Source organism: Sminthopsis crassicaudata, chromosome 4 (assembly GCF_048593235.1).
Source record: "Sminthopsis crassicaudata isolate SCR6 chromosome 4, ASM4859323v1, whole genome shotgun sequence".
NCBI classification, from domain to species: domain Eukaryota; kingdom Metazoa; phylum Chordata; class Mammalia; order Dasyuromorphia; family Dasyuridae; genus Sminthopsis; species Sminthopsis crassicaudata.
Genome location: NC_133620.1, coordinates 453,197,141 through 453,218,407, shown reverse-complemented (window position 1 = coordinate 453,218,407; position 21,267 = coordinate 453,197,141). Strand labels below are relative to the sequence as shown.

General features: G+C 44.1%; 2 protein-coding genes across 3 annotated transcripts in view; one reads left to right on the top strand and one right to left on the bottom strand.

Moving 5' to 3' along the window:
* Positions 1–6,545, bottom strand: part of CPD (carboxypeptidase D) — a 155,692-nt gene extending 149,147 nt beyond the window's left edge. The window contains exons 1-2 of the mRNA XM_074263791.1: positions 6,436–6,545; positions 5,962–6,053 (exon numbers count right to left, since the gene is read on the bottom strand). Of these exons, the coding sequence (XP_074119892.1) occupies positions 5,962–6,053; positions 6,436–6,444 (101 nt within the window). The 5' untranslated portion in view covers positions 6,445–6,545. The remainder of the gene's footprint in view (positions 1–5,961; positions 6,054–6,435) is intronic.
* Positions 6,546–6,958: 413 nt separating this feature from the next.
* Positions 6,959–21,267, top strand: part of BLMH (bleomycin hydrolase) — a 41,837-nt gene continuing 27,528 nt past the window's right edge. Inside the window, exons 1-6 of one of the 2 annotated variants that reach the window (XM_074263792.1) lie at positions 6,959–7,324; positions 7,925–8,140; positions 10,988–11,097; positions 11,898–12,033; positions 15,997–16,085; positions 16,478–16,570. In XM_074263792.1, the coding sequence (XP_074119893.1) occupies positions 7,312–7,324; positions 7,925–8,140; positions 10,988–11,097; positions 11,898–12,033; positions 15,997–16,085; positions 16,478–16,570 (657 nt within the window). In that variant the 5' untranslated portion in view covers positions 6,959–7,311. Of the gene's footprint in view, positions 7,325–7,375; positions 7,609–7,924; positions 8,141–10,987; positions 11,098–11,897; positions 12,034–15,996; positions 16,086–16,477; positions 16,571–21,267 lie in introns of those variants that run through there. The other variant, XM_074263793.1, reaches the window with a different exon arrangement.

Genomic DNA, 21,267 nt, shown 5'->3' with positions numbered 1-21,267 from the left:
CCTTCATGCTCAAATATATGCCTGACAGACCACTTGTACAAATATAGGTTAGTCTAGGTGGGGCCTCTGAGATCCTTCCAACTCTGAGATTCTCTAATTTGCAGATCTGGTCCAAACACTTCTTTTTACAGATAAGGGAATGGAAGAGCCAGGAAAGATCACTGCTTTGCTCAAAATAATAGAAAGGAAACAGCAGAGCTGTAATTCAAGGCCAAGTCTCCCGTCTATAATTCCAGGGTTTCTAAGGGACCCCTTGAAAAGTCAAGACTCAGAATCATACACAGAGCTAGACTTAAAGAGATCACTAGGTCAAAGCTTTTCATTTTAGAGATGAGGAAACTAAGGTCACAGAGCTAGTAGGAGAACCACGTTTTGAACCCAGGTCATCAGGTTGCAAATGCCTCATTCTTTCCTGTTTCACCTTCCCTCTGTAGGTTATCTGTTCCAGATGAGACTCGCCTCATTTGGGAGCAATGATGAGAAAAGAGTTTGGATGGCTCACTGGGTAGGTCTTCTGGGGTAGACCCAACAGGAAAACATTTGTCTTCAGCACCTGGCTTATGAGAGGGCAAAGATGGGTGTGTGCTATTCAGTGTCAGGTTTGTTCTGAGGGTGCCACCCTCAGAATGAGGGCAAAGTAGGAGAGAAACACGATAAGGTCCAGGTGATAGGAATCTGGGCATTGGGTGGAGAGATATGAGAACAGAGGAATGAAAAGGGTGGCAGGGTGTATGGCTGCCCAAGGATGACTGATCTGGGAATAATTTTATTTTTGGTTTTGATTTGATCTTTTGCTTTTGACACCACAGTCCTTTCTAAATAAGCCCGTACTTTCCCTAAAATCTAGACTTCCCTCTTAACAAAGATTTTAAAAAGATGAAACCTCAGGAAAACAAACTGACCTTCTGGCAGCATAAGCAACTATACCCATGGTTTCCTACCCCTGAGATGAAGGGAGGGAGATGAATTTTCTCAACTCTTCTCCAGGGCCAAGTTAGATCATCACAATTATACAAGGTTCCATTTTGGGGGAGGTCTTTGTACTTATATATTGTTATCATGTATATTGTTCTCTTGGAATCTGGTGCTCTACATCAGTTCAAAGTTTCCCTAAATTTTTCATCTTCATTTCTGACAGCACAGTGATATTCCATTGCATTCATTTATCAAAATTTCACTAGGCACATCTCAGGCTGGGGTTAAGTGACTTGCCCAGGGTCACACAGCTAGGAAGTGTTTTAAGTGTCTCAGACCAGATTTGAACTCGGGTCCTCCTGAATTCAAGGCTGGTGCTCTATCCACTGCACCACCTTGCTGCCCCTACTCCAAATCATTATTGATCAGAGAAAAGCAAATCAGATACTACTACATACCTTTCAGATTGGCTGAGATGACAGGAAAAGATAATGACCAATGTTGGAGGGGATGTGGGAAAACTGGGACACTGGGGCATTGTTGGTGAAACTGTGAATGGATCGAACCATTCTGGAGAGTGTTTTGGAACTATACTAAAAAAGCTGTCAAACTGTTCATACCCTTTGATCCAGCAGTGTTACTGGGCTTATAGTAATCTAGTGTTTGACAAACCCAAAGAACCCAACTTTTGGGATAATAATTCACTATTTGACAAAAACTGCTGGGAAAATTGGAGATTAGTATGGCAGAAACTAGTCATGGACCCATACTTAACACCACATACTAAGATAAGATCAAAATGGGCCCGTGATTTAGGCATAAAGAATGAGATTATAAATAAATTAGAAGAACATAGGATAGTTTACTTCTCAGACCTGTGGAGGAGGAAGGAATTTGTGACCAAAGAATAACTAGAGATCATTATTAATCACAAAATAGAAAATTTTGATTATATAAAGTTAAAAAGCTTTTGTACAAACAAACAAAAACTAAAGCAGACAAGATTAAAAGGGAAGCAATAAACTGGGAAAACATCTTTATAATTAAAGTTAAAGGTTCTGATAAAGGCCTCATTTCCAAGATATATAGACAAGTGACTCAAGTTTATAAAAAGTCAAGCCATTCTCCAATTGATAAATGGTCAATGGATATGAACAGACAATTTTCAGATGAAGAAATTGAAACTATTTCTAATTGTATTGCTGAGAAGAGCTAAGTCTATCACAGTTGATCATCACACAATCTTGCTGTACAATGTTTTCCTAGCTCTGCTCACTTCACTTGGCAACAGTTCATTTAAGTCTTTCCAGGATTTTCTGAAATCAGCCTGTTCATCATTTCTTACAGAACAATGATATTCCATTACATTCATACACCATAACTTATTCAGCCATTCCCCAGTTGATGGGCATCCACTCAATTTCCAATTCCTTGCCACCACACACACACACACAAAACTGTTAAATTTTTGCATCAATGAGTCCTTTTCTCTTTTACAATTGCTTTGGGATACATATGCAGTAGTGACTTTAATGGATCAATGGTATACACAGTTTTATAGCCCTTTGCATATAGCTCCAAATTGTTCTCCATAATGGCTGGATTAGTTCATAACTCCAACAATGCAGTTTTCCCTCAACATGTATCTTATTTTTGTCATCTTAGCCAATCTGATAGGTGTAAAGTGGTACCTCAGAGTTGTTTTAATTGGCATTTGTCTAATCAATAGTGATTTAGAGCATTTTTTTCATGACTACAAATGACTTTAATTTCTTCATCTGAAAATTGTTCATATCCTTTGACCATTTAGCAATTGGGGAAGGACTTGAAATCTGTACATATTTGGGAAATGAGGCTTTTATCAGAAACACTGGTTATAAAAATTGTTTCCTAGCTTTTTGCTTCCCTTCAAATTCTGATTGCACTGGTTTTGTGTTAATTTAATCAAAATTATCCATTTTGCATTTCATGTTCTCTATTTCTTGCTAGGTCATAAATTCTTTCCTTCCCTAATGATCCAAGAAATAAGCTATCCCTTGCTCTAATTTGCTTATAGCATCACCGTTTCTGTCTAAATCATGAAGTCATTTCTCTCTCATCTTGGTACAGGGTGTGAGATATTGGTCTATGCCCAGTTTCTGCAATACCATTTTCCAGTTTTCCCAGAAATTTTTGTCAAATAATAATAATGAGTTCTTATTCTAGAAGTTAGAACCTTAGGTTTATCAAACACTAGATTACTGAAGTCATTTACTACTTATCTCATGTACCTAACCTATTCCTCTGATCCATCTCTATTTCTTAGGCAGTACCAAATGGTTTTGATGACTATGGCTTTATAGAAACACAATATGATATGGCTAGGCCACCTTCCTTTGCATTTTTTCCATTAATTCCCTTGATATTCTTGATATTTTGTTTTTCCAAATGAATTGCTATTTTCCATAGCACTATGAGTTTTTTGACAGTTTTATTAGTAATGTCTCAATTTTCCCACATCCCCACCAACGTTTCTTATTTTCCTCTTTTGTCATAGCTAATCTAATAGGTATGAGTTGGTAACTCAGATTTATTCTAATTGGCATTTTTTCTATTCAAATGTTAGGGCACTTTTATATGACTATAGATAGCTTTGATTACTTTGTTTGAAAACTGCCTGATTTATCTTTTCATCACTTATTAACTGGGGAATAATGTGTCCTTATAAATTTGACTCATTTTTTTGTGTTTTTGAAAAATGAGGCCTTCATCAGAAAAACAGGTAAAAAAATTATTTCACAGGTATGATTACAAAAGTGTTTTGCATCTGACCACTGCCTCTCCCAATCACCAATCAGCTCTTCCTACTTGTCTATCCCCTTCCCTTCCTTCTTCCCAGTAAGGATAAGATAGACTTTTATCCCCATCTGAGTGTATATATTGTTACCTCTTTGGATCAATTCTCATGAGAGTAAGATTCACTCACTTCCCAACCCCAACCTTTTCCATCTTCCCTCATGCTAAAAATTCTTTCATGCCTTTAATGTGAAATAAGTTATTACTTCTCCTCTCCCTTTTCCATGCATTGCTCTCGCCTATTAAGTTTTTAATATAATCTCATCAAATTCAACTAAGTTTACTTCCTCTACTTGTTCCAATAATGAGAAAGTTCTTAGGAGTTACAAGTATCAACTTCCCATTTAGGAATGTACACAGTTAATCTTTTTGAATCTCTTATACTTTTTCTTTCCTGTGTATCTTTTTATTCTTCTCCTAGATTTTTGAAAGTCAAAATTTCTGTTTACCTCTGGGATTTTTATCACTTTTCCTGTTTCTCACTTTTTTCCTCCACTTTCAGCAGTTGACCTTTTCACCTCTAGTAATTCTATTTACTTTGCATATATATTCTATTCGTTTATGCAGAATGTTCTAGAAGTCTTAGCACAAGGTTTTTAAGCTTATTTTAAAAGTTTAAAGCTTTAATAAAGTTTTGTTCTTGTGGGGGTGGGGGGAAACATATAGGGTATCCTAAAAGCTTAGTGAAGTTCTAAACTAGCTCAAAACTCAAGCTAGTTTACAGCTGGGGCAGCTACATGTTATGGTAGAGGCAATACTGAAGCTGAAAACTTGTGTTTAAAGACACTGTGTGACTCTGGGTAAGTAACCCAGCTTGCCTCAGTTTTCTCATCTGTAAATGAGCTGGAGAAGAAAATGGCAGATCATTCCAGTATCTTTGCCAAGAAAACTCCAAATAGGGATGACAAAAAGTTGAGACACAAGTGAGTGACAATTTTTTAGCTAGCTTAAATTGTGCTTAAGACTTTGGGGACATCCCAAACAACAAAAAGCTCTTGGTGGGCATGAATATTTTAATTTTGTCTCAGTGGCTTATTGGTAGCCTCTAGCACAGAGCACAAGCTCATAATAGATGTTTAATAAATGCTTCTTGAATAAATGAACGAATGAATAAATGAGAATATTGGATCTAGAAGTCGTGAGTGTATTGGTTTTGAATTACAACTTTTACTTTGGAACAAAAAGTGTCAGTTTTCTCATGTGTAAATAGGAACAATTATTCTTATACTATATTTAGCAAGGGGTTGTTGTGAAGATCAAAGGAGAAAAACTCATGTTAAGATGTTTGATGAACAGGAAATTTTTATGTGATGGTCAGTTACTATCAATTACACTAGGCATCCCAGGCTTCTGGAGACCTGTCCTTAACCTAAATCTTTTCCTTTGTCCAAGTCAAATATCACTGGGGTAATGGGAAGAAATTCTGCATTCCAGGGACAGCCAGACGCTGCTCCTGATTTTATGACACTCCTTAATTCTAGGACAGGGATTGCCCATTTTGATCCCACTGTAGGTACAGTCAGAATCAGTGTCAGAATCAGTTTGAATTTTTTTTCTATAGGGTATATTATAAAGGACATTCTAGATTGGAAATCAAAGGATCTTTGATCCAAATGATAGTTTGACTTCTTGTTTGAGGGACGACATTGGGTATGTCCGTTTCCGATTCTTCCTTCACAAACTAAGGTCCCATTTCTAAGATCTCTCCCAATTCTGAGTTCTATGAATTTGGGACTTAGAAGGATCTGACAATTATAACTGGATGGACACGCTGAGGCCCTATGGGAAGATAGTTTAAGCCTCAGGATAAATTACAAGCCCTGGCAGCCCAAATCATCCCCTTCCTTTGCAGAGGATTCAACTCTGTGACATCCACCTTCACTTCAAGTTCTCTTCAAGTTCATCAAAAAGTTTTGAGGGATCATTTCCATTTCACCAGATCAGACTTGGGCCCAAGAGACCCTTCTTGGGGAAGACTGGGTAGTGTAAGCAAAAGCCCTAGCAACCTTTTTTTTTGGGGGGGGGCATCACAAGTAACTATCTCCTTTTACAGATGTGGAAACCCAAGCACAGCAAACTTCACACAGTAAATTTGAGCCAAGTCCCCTGATTCCAAAGCCATCCCTTCTTTTAATCGAATTTTTTTTCAATTAACAAGCATTTCAAGTGGGATTCAGATGAAGAGATACATAAGAAGGCATCCCAACCTACCCCTCATACAGGTGGCCAGACTCATCCTGACTCTTCAGGACCCCGTGTGGGGATTCCTGGGCGGAGGTCCTGAATGGTTTGTGTTCCTTCTCCTGCGGAACAGACAAACAGAGTTTAAGTCACTTGCCCACAGTCTGAGAATAGCTGAGGGAGGCTAACTTTGAACTCGGGCCTTGACTTCAGGCTCCACAGAGCTCAGGTGTGACACAACGCACGTTTCTGGACTTTTAAAAAAAGGGAACCCAGTTAAAAGCAGGAGAGAAAAAGGAACAAAATTTGTCTTCTGAATGAAATGGGAGAAAGAAAAAGAACCATTGAGAGAAAATTAAGAAGGGGAAGAAAGTTAAGAAGAAAGGGAGGGAGGAAAAAGAGAGGAAAGGAGGGAGGAAAGGAAGACGGGAAGGAGGGAGGGAGCCCCCAGCCCGCAGTCCCGGGGTGCTCGTAGCATGGGGTCTGTGTTAAAGGGGCCCTCACATTTTCCATGTCCGGTGGGTGCGAGTCCACCCCCTGGGCGGGAGACTCCTCCTTCCCCGGACCTCAGGCCTCTGCCCCGGATGCCCGGCCGGGCTCTCCCCCTCCCCTGCCCCGCACTGGGTGTCCCCAAAGTCTCGGCGCAGTTCGAAGGGGGCGGGGAGGAGGTATCTCCGCACTGTGGGGTCACAATATGACCTTGGGCAAACCGCCCCCAGGAGTTCCTCCTCTGCGGACCGTGGGGTGGGACCGCAGGCCTCCAGGCCCGTCCAGCCCCGGGGCGGAGGACTTTAGGGGCCCGCTCCCCGGGGCACACAGTAGGCGCTTAGTGCTCCTCGGCCGGGGGGATGTGCGGGTTGCGGGGTGAGTGACCGTTGCGGCCTCGCTCCCTCGGCAGCCCCGGGCCCGGGTGCGCTGGGAGAGGGGTGGGAGTAAAGGGAGAGGCGGGGGGGGAGGGGGGGAGGTAAGGGGAGGGGTCGGGATGGGGAGGGGCCCTGGAAGCACCGCCGCCGCCGGCGTCGTCGTCGTCACGGAGCCGGCCTGCCCCGCCCCCAGGCGGGGCCAGCTCCCTCGACGGCGCTGACTCAGCAACGCGAGGGGCGAGGTTTGTCCCTCGGCGGACCCCGTTTATACCTCCCGGCCTCGCCGGGGCCGAGTCCGTTTCCTCTTTCCGGCGCTCCAGGTGTCCGCGAGCTCTATTCCGCCGCTAGCCCCGCTCGCCCCGGCCCTGCCTCGCTCGACCCCGGCAGCTGCCCCGTCCGCCGGACCCAGACCCAGACCGGACCCGGATTCGGCCCTGCCGTCGCCAGCGCCGCCCCCGACCCTTTTTAGGACCCCGAACGGCAACCGTTACGAGGCCGCGCGCGCGCCGCCGTCGCCATGAACGACGCGAGTGAGAGCCGGGAAGGGGGAGCGTGTGTGGAGGGGAGGGGGTCGGGACCTCGCGTGCGCGCGCACCCCGCTGCGTACGCGTGCTCGGCGTCCCCCCCACCCCGGAAGTAAGGGAGGAAGGACCCCCCCCCCCCTCCTCCTCGGGCTCCGGCCCTGCTAAGACGGGACGGGGAAACTGAGGCCCGGGGAGGAGATGGGGGATGTGAGACCCTAGCTTCAGAGCTGGGAGAGTCCGCCGAGGCAAAGGGATCTCGCCGCCTAAATGGACTGGACTGGGAAACTGAGGTGGGAAGGGAGGGGAGAAGCATCCCTCAGGCACCCGGCAGACAGGTGGCAGGGCTGGGGGCGCTGCATCCGAGACCTAGAGGTAGAAAGGACTTGGGACATTGTCTCGTCTCTCCCCCTTATTTGACAAGACAGGGAAACTGAGGCAAGGGGGGAGCGCCTAGGTCACCTAGCTAGACGAGTGACCTTTGGGGGGTCATAGGTCAGAGGTCTCAAGTTGTGCCCTCCACGGTTTCGGTGATGGAAGGGGCCGGCTGGTGGGGGACCCCAGAGGGACCAGCTCCCGCGGCTCTGACCACGGCCGGGTCTGTTGCAGTGTGTGACCGGCCCGCGGGCCTGAACCTCAAGAAGGTGGCCGCCGTGATCCAGAAGCTGAACAACGACCCCCTGTTCTCCCTGGCCCAGAACGTGGGCAGCACCCACGACCTGCTGGACGTGTGCCTGCGGCGCTCCACCGTGCAGGACATGCAGCACGTCTTCCAGCACGCCGTGCCCCAGGAGGGCAAGCCGGTCACCAACCAGAAGAACTCGGGTAAGGGCGGACGCACTGGGGTCGCGCCGGGCGGACGTGGGGGGTCAGTGCCGCCGGGGCGGCTCACGGGACCGCGCGGGCCCAGGGACTCTGGCCCAAGCGGGGGCGTGTCAGGGAAGCTCCCTGGACGTGCGCGCGGAGTCATTGAGAAAGGGCTTAGCCGGGCAGCTAGGTGGCGCAGTGGTCTCAGACACTTACCGCTTCCTGGCTGTGTGACCCTGGGCGAGTCACTTAACCCCAGCCTGGGGGGAGAAAAGAGAAGGGGCTCGGTGAAGGCAGGAGTTCTAGTTCAAGATCAGAAGGGGGAGAAATCCCATCCTTATTTTCACTAATAACATAAACTCAACATGATTTTTCTGCCGTGAAGTAAAAGAAAACCAAACCGCATTATTCCGTGGCGCCCGAGGTCTGCGGTGGAGCGCTGCTCTGCGCGTGCGGGACGGGAGGCGGAGGCCCGAGGCCCTGGCGCCCACGGGTCTCTACGGGGCTGTGGGCGGGGAGGGAGAGAGGCGATGGCCGAGGGATGGTGTCCGAAGGAGGGTCTGCACGGCCTTGTGGGGGAGGGGGCAACATCTCCCCAAGAGATGTGGGGTCTTCGTGGGAGGTGTGTGAGGAGGGGGCTTCCCAACGAAGAGGAGCTCCGGGGCAGTAGGGATCAGAGAGGGAGGAGGGCCATTTGTGCCCCACTTTTGCCCTGACTTCCCCTGCCCTCCCCGGGGAGCCCGAGTACCCCAGGGATTTAGATCAGGGCTTCAAACTTTCCACCACAACCCTTTTTGCCAAGAAATTTCTCCATGACCCCAGGTATAGGAATGAGGCATAAAAATCAACGTTTATTGATAATTGTACAACCCTCACATTCAGCTTGGAGACGCCCACGTGGGGTTGTGAACCACAGCTTAAGAAGGTGGGATTTGGAGCAGTCATCCCACGGGATACAGAGCAAGCCAGGGGGGTTCCCCTGGTGAGAGGCCGGCCAGCCCCACTGCCCGTAAAGTAGAAGGGTTCGGATATGCACAAAGTCCCTAATACAGGCAGGTTGTTGGGGGCTCCGTGCAGAAGGGGGGAGAGAGGGGCTCTGAGGCAGAGGTAAGGAGGGCTGTGCTTGGGCCCAGGGTGGAGGAACAGCAAGGTCCGCTTGGCTGGCTTGTAGATACGCGGCTCCTAATGCTGAAGAGCGGAGTTATAGCTGCTTCCAGTCAGTAGGAAGCTACTGAAGTTTGAGTAATAAGAGGTTACATGGTAAGTTCTGTGCTAAAGGAAAATTACTTTGGCAGCAAATGAATGCTGGCCTGGGGCAGGGAGAGGCTGAAGGCAGGGAGACCAATGAGGAGGCTGCTGGAATGCCCTGGAGAAGAGGTGATGGGGCTCAGAGCGCAGGTGATGGATGTGGGATGGAGAGGAGGGATTGGGTGCAAGAAATGGGCAGGGAGCAGCGGGATGTGGCAGCTGGTGGGAAAGTGAGGGGAATGCCAGGACAGGCAGGAGAGCGCCTGTGGCAGAGAGCAAAAGGTTTGGAAGGGGGAAAGATTTGGAGGGTAAGATGTGTGGGCACTCCCACACGGAGGAGGAACCCAGGAGAGGAGAGATGCCAAGGGACTAGGGGCATGGGAGGGAGAGTCAGCCTGAAGGCTCTGGCTGGCTTCCAGTCCTGGCCTGGTTTCTGGAAGTAGGAAGGCCCCAGGTGCATTTGCATGAAAATGTTACATTTTCGGGCTTAAGCCAGCCAAGGTTTTGGCTTCAGTTGTCACATGCGCCAGTTAACTTCCAACAGAGCAAATTATAAAAGGCGCCCAATGAGAGCCAGCTTCCTGAGCCGGCTGCTGCACTTCTGAGAAGGCAACTATTTGGTTGCTTAATTGGTGTCTCTCATTCCATCTGCAAAAGATGAAGACACTTGAGCTCAGGGCACCTAGACTGTTCCATGTATTCTCAAGTAATTTTAAAGTTTGTATTACTTACCCTTAAGGTAAGCAGGATTATATAGATAATAATAATAATAAAGTTTTAAAAATCCCCCCCCACCCCCCGCCAAAAAAAAGAAAAGATAAGCAGGATTAATTTTTGTTTTGGTTTTTTTCTTACCCATGTCCCAACCCCATTAACACTTGAGGGAGCCAGTCTACAAAGTAAAATTATACAGCAAAGAGAGAGACAGACAGACAGACACACAGAGACACACTGCTAGGGATAGATAGAAAACATTTAGAAATGTACTGGTTCCCAGACCGTGGGTTACAATATAATTGTTGGTTCTTATAACACAATAATAATCAATTACACTTGTCATTTATTTAGCTGTTTCCCCATAAATGGGCATATATTTTATTTTTAGTTCTTTTCTATTATAGAAAGTGGTGATATACATATTCAAGTATAGATAAAATCTTTCTAGTTGAAACCTCCTTGAAGTAAATGCTTAGCAGGTCTTGGTCAAAGGTATGGATGTTTTTGTCACTTTCTTATTATTTCCAGATTTATTGGAACCAATCTATAGCTTCACCAGTAATGCCCTAGAGTGCCTGCCTCTCTTTGCACAAAACTTTTCAACTCTTGACTTTTACTATTTTTGATAACTTACAATTTGCTGGGAATGAGGTAAAAAACTTTAGAGTGGTCTCCATGCACATTTCTCACGTTGATAATTTGAAACAGCTTTCATATGGATGTTAACAGTTTTCAGATCTTCTTTTGAGGAGCTGTGTATGTGGCCATTTTGATCATCTTCTGTGTCTGTTTTCTTCTTCAGCTATCTAAGACTGATGTGATGCCCATCAGAGTGTGCAGTTATGTGTTATACAGACAAATACAATGACTTAGGGTTTCTGTTTCCTTTTGTTTTTGTAGGGAGATGCTGGATCTTTTCATGTCTGAACGTTATGAGACTTCCTTTTATGAAAAAGTTGAATATTGAAGAATTTGAATTCAGTCAGTCTTATCTGTTTTTCTGGGACAAGGTATGGAAGTGAACTCCTCGCAAGCTTGTTTCCCTTGCATTGTCACCCTCACCTTCTCGGCAGGGACCTCCTCTTCAGAGGTTGCGTTTCCAGTCCAAGGCCACCTCTAATCCTGTAGATGATACCCCATTGTTGTGCTCTCTGAGGTATTATACATCCTCCTACAAAGGCACAGTCGTTAGCAGGTGACAGGGAAGTCCCCTCATGGTACCATTGCCTGCCTCTCCTATACCTGTTGGTAAAGGATCCTGCTGCTAGATTATTTAGATTCCTTAGGCTTTGTAAGGCTCCATCCCCAACTCCGTCCAGGGAGGACTTGATTAAGAAACAAGCTTGGGCTGTGTCCTAAGTGAAAAAAGTGATGCTTCAAAAGCCCACTTCCTGGATTGGCAGCCATCTCATTCAACCTTTACCTGAAGTATCAATCCCCTCCATAGCCTTCCTGACAAGTGGTGATTCAGCAACACTTAAAGATTGCTATGTGGTCATGGGAACAGAACATGATATTTAAAATAGAATCACCTAGGACATATTACAGTGGGACTAAGGCCTCCCTTGGAGTCTGTACTTCTATTAACGTAGTGCAGAATCGATCATTATATGAATACTCCTATTCAGACTGTACTCAAGTACATGAAGAAATAGTTAACCAATGGTAGATTCTTGGAAGCATTCAGGAACCAGACTAATTGAGAAATAAAATAGTACCTGAGGCCCACAAGTGGTCCCCTTGACTAACTTCATGTAGCATATCTGCTGGGTTTTCTCTTCACTTTTGTCTGGCTTGCCTTATGTTCCAGGTTGAACGGTGTTTTTTCTTTTTGAATGCGTTTGTTGAAACGGCCCAGGAACCCGAAGATGGAAGACTGGTGCAGTACTTACTAACTAATCCTGCAAACGATGGTGGACAATGGGATATGTTAGTCAATATTGTTGGTAAGACATTATTTCCCACAATCTTGATTGATGAAAGGCACAGAAATAGATCATATTAAAGGCCAGGACTCACAGGTTGGGCACTTAATTAGTAGCTAATTCAAGACATTTGATCTGACAGAAGGCTCCGGAAACCTATTTTAGCTTTGCTCTTCACCTTCCTTCATTCCCTCCTCCCATACCCTCTATTTTGTTGATGACCTTCACTTCTATTAATTAATGCAACACAGGATAAATCATTGTGTTTTGGATAGGCTATTAAATTTGTACCCACATTTAGGAAGAAGAGGCAGTTAAACAAATGATAGGGTCTTGAAAGCTATGTTGGCTTGAATCCCAGATTAGTTACTATCTGAGGAGGGAGGTGAAGATGTGTTTAGGCAGAAACAGAATGGATGATGCAACAGAGCCCCTGGACAGAAAGAGGAGGTAGATGAAGCCAGAAAACAATTCACTAACTTGATATGGGAGAGCATGATAGAGTATCATAGGGGACAGTATTCACTTCTCTTTCTGCCCAAGACAGAATCACTTCTAACTTCTTGGTTTTCCTTAATCATAAGTATTTATTTAAAAAGTAGGGAATCCAAGGAGGGGAAGTTCTGTTAGGTTAACTCTCACCCACAAGGTGGAACTAGTTGCAGAGACAGAAGCAGTAAGGAGAAGCCAAATCATTGGGTCTTTACGAGGCACCTGTTGTGGGCCAGACACTGTGCCAAGCACTTTCCACCCAGCTAGCATACAAAAGGAAGGCAGTTCCTGCCCTTGAGAGAAGCTCATGGTTTAATGGGAAGGACAATGTGTGAACATCTGGGTACAGACAAGTTATTACTAAGCCTACATTTAGGAAGTTGAAATTGAATAGGGATAAATGTGAAATTTTATGTTTGGATTAAAAAAATCAGTCTCCCCAAGTACAAGATGGGGGAGGCATGGTGCTTTGTAGCAGCTCATTTGAAAAAAGATCTGATGGTTTGGGTGGACCACCAGGTAAATGTACTCTGCCAGGGTGATTTGACAATAGTTGTGCTTGCCGACTCTATCTGGATAAATGGATTTGGCTCCAGGCTTCCCTTTTAGGAAGGACATTGATAAATGGGAGAATTTCCTGGGTGGTGGAGGGCCGAGATTATGCAGGAAGAACAAGAGTTGTAGGCCCAGGGGAAGCTGAGCATAGGGGCTCGCCTTTGCCCACTAGCGTTGTGGTAAAAGACAAGGGAATACTCTTGTTTCATTGTGGCCCAGGCAGTGACTAGGAACAGTGGGAGGGTGCTGCAAAGAGGCAAAGGTAGGTTTCTCCTCATGATAGTGTAGGGACCTTCTGGTGAGAAAAGTCCTTCCGCCAATGCAGAGTGAGAGAGCCTGGCACGCTGGGAAAGGGAGCAGCATGCTCAGGATGCAGCAGAGTAGGGCTTGAACCCGGCCTAGCTATTTTGAGGTGGCATTCTGTCCACTCGGCCACGGTGCTCACCTCCCCTCAGCTGGCAGGCTCCCCCTCTCTAGAAGTCTTCAGATTGAGGTGCAGGGGTATCACCTGGAGCTGTTGTCGAGAAGATTCTTGCACAGGTGTCCCTGATGAGCTCCGAGTTTGTTCTACCTTACGGGAGGTCTTGGCTCTCCTCTTCCTGTCTCCCTTCTGTCCTCAGTGTCCTAGTTCTAGAGCCAGACTGGACAGGTGATGGAAAGTATCTGGCTTCAGCCTGTGACCTGACTGTACCTGGCCTGCTCCTTCTGTAGGTCATGACAAACCAAGAGCATGATGGGCTAAGGATTCAGCCCAACATTGGGGTTTAATCAGAAAGGTGAGCAAGCTCAGGAAACTTCAGAGGTTCAAAGGAGGAGGAAAGCTTTCCTGCTCTCTGACTTGTGTCCCTTCCCATAGTAGTCAACAAGAGACAGGCTGGACCTGAGGTGTATGTGACTGAAGGCTCTTGTCACTACTAGGTCTTGACTTTTGTGGGCCTTTCCTCTCAAATGGCATAGCCTTGCTGCGGACCTCACCGTTCTGCTCATGTGCTGCTTCTCCCTCTGGAGTCTAACTTTTGGAACTTTAGCTATTGACTTAGTCCAAGAGTCAGAGCAGAGAGTCTATCACAAGAACCTGGACTGAATTCTTTCTTTCTTTTTTTTTTTTTCCTGGCAAGCATTTTTTGGAAAATACATGGAATAAGCAGCAGAAAGCAGTTTAAGGTTTGATCTGGCTTAGGGCAAGGTGACGCTTTTCAAAATAGTTTGCAATATAACTTGTGCACATTAGTTGAGTGATTGGCTATTTTTGACTTTTGCTCTGTAATTGTAGCTCACTCTTTCCCCCAGTGTTACAAAGAAACCTCTTTTCAGGAAGCCTGACTTTTTTTTGACAAGGGCATGTGTTAAAAGCTCATATTCAGTGCCTAGGCCCGAAGCTACTCAACATGTGTTGTTAAAGATGGAGCTCACATTAAGGGCAGGGCTGCATTTCCTGGTTTGGTGGGTTTGGCATTCTTAATACATACGGCAGTCTCTAAATACCCAAAGTCATTCTACTGGGGCATCTCTCTGTTGTAGTTTTCTTGCCTGAAAATTCGTGGAGGGTGCATTGTAGACGGACAACACCTTTAAAGCTGAGTGAATGGCTTCTAACACTTGGATCAACTTATTCCAAGGATCTGTCAGTTAATCACATAGGCACCTAATTGGTGATTGGAATAGATCCTTAGCCTCTGATGGCACCAGGCCAGAGGGCTGCCTTGATGAGGAGATTCCCTTCACCAAGGTAGGTTGGCACTTCCCCGAGACTTGACAGTGGAGGGATTTGCCCAGAGCCATATGGCCACGATGGCTCAGAGGCGGGTGTTGTGTCCTGCTTTCTAGAGCCCCCAAATTGGGGTGACAATGTACTTTCTAGAGTCCCCACGCCAGGGTGATTAAAATATCCTGTTTTTTAGAGCCCCCAAGTTGGGGTAACAAAATGTACCCATGCTTTCTAGAGTCCCCATGCCAGGGTGATTAAAATATACCTTCCTACTGGAGAAGTGATGAGGCTGGGCTCCTGAGGATGGTGGAAAAATGGAGTCCGTTTATTTCAAAGACTTTCTCTTTTATATAATTAACAAAAGCAACATTGTGTATGTGGGACCACATAAACAACTTGGTATTGTATGTAGTTTGCCACCTGGTATCACTCTGCTTCAATGTCAACACAGGCTATCACTGGCCTGACTTCTCAGAAAGGCTGAGAGTCCTTAGGGGAGATGAGGAGCCCAACCAGACATTGTCAGCAGGTTCCCTCTGGACTGAAAGATTTTAAACTCACCCAGAATTCCCCCACTGACTGTGACCCTCTACAGGTGGGACTAGAACCTGGGTCTTTGCCATCTATCTACTATGTCATGCTACCTCTCAGGAGGCTTATATTTTCCTAGAAGCTCCTTAATTTTTTCCAGGAGCAAATCAGAGTCACAGATTGATCTGAAAATGTTGCTGAATCTGAAAATGTTCCAACTAGAAAGGGTTTTCTTAAAAAAATCACCAGTCACTTTACACTCAGTTGTCTTTGGGGACTTTGTGAAGTGAGTTAAAACAAATTGACCTCCCTCTCATTATCATCTAATGTGAGACTGAAAAATATACAGATGAATCATCTACATATTGGGGGAAAAAATGACCCTTGTTAACTCTTCTGAAGACGGGTGGCTAGGGAAATGGACAAGAGGGACATGTGGAGTCAGGAGGTCTGCTTTCTACTGCTAGTACTTCTCCTTAGATACTGCTTAATCTGAAGAAAGTCCCCTAATTGCTGAGCCTGTTTCCTGAGCTCTAAAATGAGGGTACCAGTGCTTTCACCACTCTCTGAAGGGTCCTTGCTCTCTGGGGGTTTACAAAATGTTCAGTAGGACTTCTTCAGGGATGCAACATCCTTAACTCTGGATTGATTGTGTTAGAAATTTTTTGAAGAATAGACTTTTTTTTTTCTTTTTTAAGAAAAATATGGGGTTGTCCCGAAGAAGTGTTTCCCTGAGTCTCATACAACAGAAGCATCTAGAAGAATGAATGACATTCTAAATCACAAGGTAAGAAATGTGGGGAGAAGCGTTCATGTATGTGTCCCTCAATGCCCATATGTCTTCTTCCTGACTGAAGTGCCCATGGGCGGCTGTTCTCAGGCCTCAGATCTTTAACCTCAGTATACCCAAGGTCCTGAGAGGGCAGTGCATCTCATGCTTAACTTGGCTGGCGATGTCCTCGGGGCCAACATTTTTTTCTATTTTTGGCAAAAATGATTTTTTTTCTTAGCATATTTCATGGCTGATGTTGCTTTTTTGCTTTTCTGATGTGCCTGCATACAAATATTAGAGTGTTTTTGCTCATTTCTTTCTTGATCTCTTTCTTGACTAGAAAACTTTTTATGATTTATGATTTCCTTAGTGTAAGGACTCTAATGATCAACATTTTCTTTTCAAAGATGAGAGAATATTGTATACGACTAAGAAACTTGGTAAAAAGTGGAGCAACAGAAGAAGATATCTGTCTCACCCAGGATACCATGATGGAAGAGGTAATAATAGTGATTTGATTGTCATTAACACTCTTTATCACAAAAAGCTCCAAGGACATTGACATTTGTTTCATTTATAATATCTTGTGAAGGCAGTTCATTGTTTTTTCCATTTTACAATTAGAGAGACTGATAACAAAACTGGATTTGGGACTAAAATCCAGGTCTCCAGATTTTGGGTCTCCACATTACTTTGTGTATAATTAATTTTCTCTGTGGCCTTGGTCACTGTGACCAGATTCAAGATCCCTGGAATTCCAAAGACAAGATTACTTGATTATAAATACAACATTAATGTGAAGGATGAAAAGCTTGATTATACTGAAGAAAGCATTTTCTCATCTTTATGTTGTTTCCATTCTCAAGATATACTACTAAATCACCATACTGACTCAATTTAGAGCATATGCTGTGAAATTATGTCTGAATTCTGTTGGCCTTTCACTTAAGAACACCTACCTTGGCACATGGATGTCTAGGATTTAATCAGTTAAACATAACACTAGCTTTTCTGCTTCTAGATCGTTGTTTAATTTACACTGGTGTTGTCTGCCTTCCTTGGACAGGTAGTGTGAAGACTGAGCATTGGAAAAGCAGTTTAAACCTTGAATAGTTAGAAGGATGTGTGGATACCATATTGGGTTTGCTTGCCCATGCATTAAGAAATTTATCATTTTGTTGTATTGTTCTGAAAGTCCAAGTGACATGACCTTTGATTATTGTTATCATTTCCATTACCAGCTCTGCTTTTGTAGCAAGGCATTCCATGAAGCTAAACCAACCTGCTGACCACATCTGACACTATTTCTTTGCTTACCTGCTATCATCCATCCTCTAGGAGTCCCCAGTGGTCTCACACTGGTCCAGGCTCTTTGCCTTTTGCTGGTGTTTCCCTTTACATTATTGTGGTTGTGCTGTTAAGAGATGGCAGTTGTGAGTGTTCAGGGAATCGGGCTTTAGGATATATAGACTGGCCTCTGCCTGAGACTCAGGATCTGTCCAGCCTAATCTTGTTACTAACAGTGACTCCAGGTGACACTCTTGGCTGCCATGGCATCAGGATGGCGTCACTGCTTTTCTTCTAACTCCAGTTTTCTGTAAAGTGGGCAAGAGCTGGTCTCTGGAGATACCTGGAGATTCTGATTTGACTGTTCTCCAAATCTTTCCATTCAATTCAGCAAGTACTAGACATCTGTACCTGCCATGAATCAGTGTTCTGGGTATGGGCCATTCAAACTCAGGAATAAAGGAGGCCCGGTAGACTCTGTGTTCAAGTTCTACCATCTCATGTAGCTCACAACAATGTTGGAAATGCTAGTCAGATCCCCTGAGAGTCTCTGGGGTGGGTTACTTCCCTCTAACCTCCATGCTGACTCCTCTTCTCTCTTGAGCCAGACTGATCCCCAGGGTTCTGTGCAGCCTTTGGCAACCACAATTATCTGTGAGTGCCTGTGGTCATCTCCAGGAGCAGAAGTAGTGCAGTGTGTGTGTGTGTGTGTGTGTGTTCACTTCCAGCTTGTAGGAAGGATCTGTTCAAGCTTGCCCTTAGGATTAGGTTTAGGATATGATAAAAAAAAATTAGGCATACCACATGACCTGGTCATTAGTGGATCTTAAAGATGCAGAAGTCACTTTAGAGCTTTGAAGGGCCTCAAGGTTGTCATGATTTTTCTTTTTATCCTTGTATTATTGTATTTACAAGTATTGTATTGTATTTACAACTGTTCAGAGAAGTTGATTGATAGTTTTTGGTTGATAAGGAAATGACATTTGTAAAGTACATAACACAGTTCTTGACATGTAGTAGGAACTTATTAAATGCTTGGTCCCTTCCCCTTTGAGAAAAAGGCAAAAAAACCTTTTATTTCTTCTTATTTTTTTAAAAAAATTACTCTGTTCAGGCTTTAAGGGGTACTCTGTCATTGATCTATTTTGAGACATAGTGAACAAGATAATGTTTATTATGCATTCCATTTTTTTTTTTAGGCTGGATCAAATTCTATGTCCCACTTTCTCTCTTTTTTTTTTTTTTTTTTTTAATGAAAAACTTTAAAATGTTAATAGTAAATGGAATCTTGCTTTCCTTTAGCACTTGGGGAGGGGTCCAGAATGCACTTCACACTAAATTTTCCTCATGGCATATGATATGATAGCAATTCCCATAATGTTTCTCTATTCCTAAGATAGGACTTGTTTCCATGTTTTCTGCTCCTAGTAGCTTTTTGAAATTTAAATTTTTTGCAGTTCAAAATCTACTTTCTCTCTTTTTCTTTCTCCCATACCCTCCCTTCCCCATTTAAAAGAAAAAAAGGAAAACAAAACTCTTATGACAGACTTTCATATTCAAACAAAACAGATTGCTCCAGTGTCCACATCCTAGAAATGTTTGTCATCCTCACCTCTGTCAGGAGGTGGATGGCATGTTGTGTCATGTATTCTCTGGAGCTTTGATGGGTCACTTCTTTGTCTTTCCATGTGGGCTGCCTCCCTTTGTTCCACAGAAGCCATCTCCTCACCACAACTTCTTGCCCGAAGTGGCCAAGTGTCTTGATAAGGCTTCTTCTCCTCCCCATCATTACAGTGCTAGTTAAAGGAAACACCTTTTCCCAGCAAACACCAGATTCTTCTTTCTCTGCTCATGTAGCTCAGTTCTCTGAGGATTGGTTACGTCCAGATCTGGTTGGATTGCAAGCTTCTTGGGAGCTTGCATCCTTTCTGAATTCCCGTGCTTGGCACCTTGAACTGAATATTTGTTGATTTATTGATCTGGTCCTTTTGCTGGTACTTTTCTGCCTTTTGGGAAAGTACCATATCTGGGTGCCAACAATGCTGCCCACTCATTGTGATCACTAACCAGAAGCCACCAGTTACACCTTCCAACTAATCCTTCTCGCAAACCAGGGCTTCCTCTGTTCTGGGCCTGCCAACAAGTCTTTTTTACTTCTTGGTATTTCTAAGTACCTGCAGTGCTTGTCCCCAGATTGCTCTAAGTCCCTAAGGAGCAGCTCCCTCTGGTGTTGCATATGAAAAGACTGTCCTTGTTGACTTCAACACATAATTTCCCTCCCTCTCTTTCACAATTGTCTCTCTGAATATTCTCATTTTCTGCCCTCCTCCCATATTACACAGTTCCCCAGCTCAGATTTTGGCAATTCATGGACTGAAGGCAAGGGATGAAGAGAGTAAAGCTAAAAAAGAGTTAAAAGATCAAGCATTTTATTTATGAACCTGATCCTGGGGAAGAGGTCTTACTTAACTCTCATCCCCTCAGCCTGTTTTTTCACCTTATGTTTTATGTTTTGAGGTATGTGACCTGGCTCTTGGCATAAGATACTATGTGTAAGTTGTCTGTGTTCCATTAGGATTGTGTTATATTTTTCCCTCAGGCTTATTTAGACCATCTTGGGAAAAAAAGCAAGTGATGCTACAACAGTTGCCCACAAGAGAGCAGAGTAGGATAACAAAAATATATCCAGGCTTTGGTTTATTAAGTTCTTAGTTTAGGGACTACAAGAAGATATCATAATTTCTTCTCAAAAAAAAAAAAAAAAAAAAAAGGAAACTTTTTCTAAAAGTCAGCTGGTTGGCTCAGTGGATAGAACCGTGAACCTGAGTTAAAACTTAGCCTCAGATACTTACTATGTGCCTCTGATTAAGTTACTTAGTCTCGCTGCCTTCCTCAGTTTCCTCATCTGTAAAATGAGTATAAGAACACCTATTTCTTAGGGTCATTGTAATAATAAAATGAGATAGTATTTGTGAAATACTTTCTAAACCTTAAAACATTATCTAAATGCTGGTGATGCTGATGGTGGTAGTTGTGGTGGTTGTTTGTGGTGTAAATGTGTATTTTAGAAAGCTGAATTCTAGGTCCATTCATTTACTAAAACAAGCACTTGTCTTAAACCCACATGATCCCTATTATTATATAAGTTAACAGTTTGGATAAGAAGAGAGTAGTATAAAATGAAATCAGCACCTCTGAAATCAGAGGATGCCTCAAAGTCTCCTCTCCAACGGTCAATGGAAGTTTTATTCCTTCTCTGACTGTGTTTTACTGAAAGGAAGGGTTTTGTTTGTTTGTTTGTTTTGTGGGGGGGAGGGAGATCAAGTTTAGAAGCTCTTTGTTTTGCAAACGGAGTCACCATATGATTCATTAGATTGAAAGTTCTTACTGTTCACTGAAGGTATGATTGAATTGCTAGAAACTTAATTTATGCCCAGTGTCATAAAGTATTGTATAACCAAGCATGAGCCCAAGTGCTAATCTTTGAGAATGGTTTGTGACTGTCATGGGTAGTTGCTAGGGTAAGGTCCGTGTTTCTGTTTGGCCAGGGTCAGCTATGTCATTCTTTCTCACCAAGGTCTGCAAACTTTTAGGCCTTACAAATTGGCTCTTTGTCTAAGAGCTGGAGGTCTCTCATTGGGGGGCTGGTGAAGTATCTTCTTTGCATAGCCTTCAAATGGCAGTGTCAGCAGATTGGATACGTGGGTGGCTGTAAATAGATACTGTGTCCAAGTAACATGGTATTGGTTCCAGCAGGCAGGGCGCCAATGGACAAACGCCAGCTTCAGTAAAAGTTAGCAGTAGAAATCAGTCTATTTACCTCTTTCCTAATTTCTCCATCCCTTCCTTTTCTATGTCCTCCCCTTTCTATGCCCGCAAGACTTTAGTGCACCCAAATTGAAAATAGGAG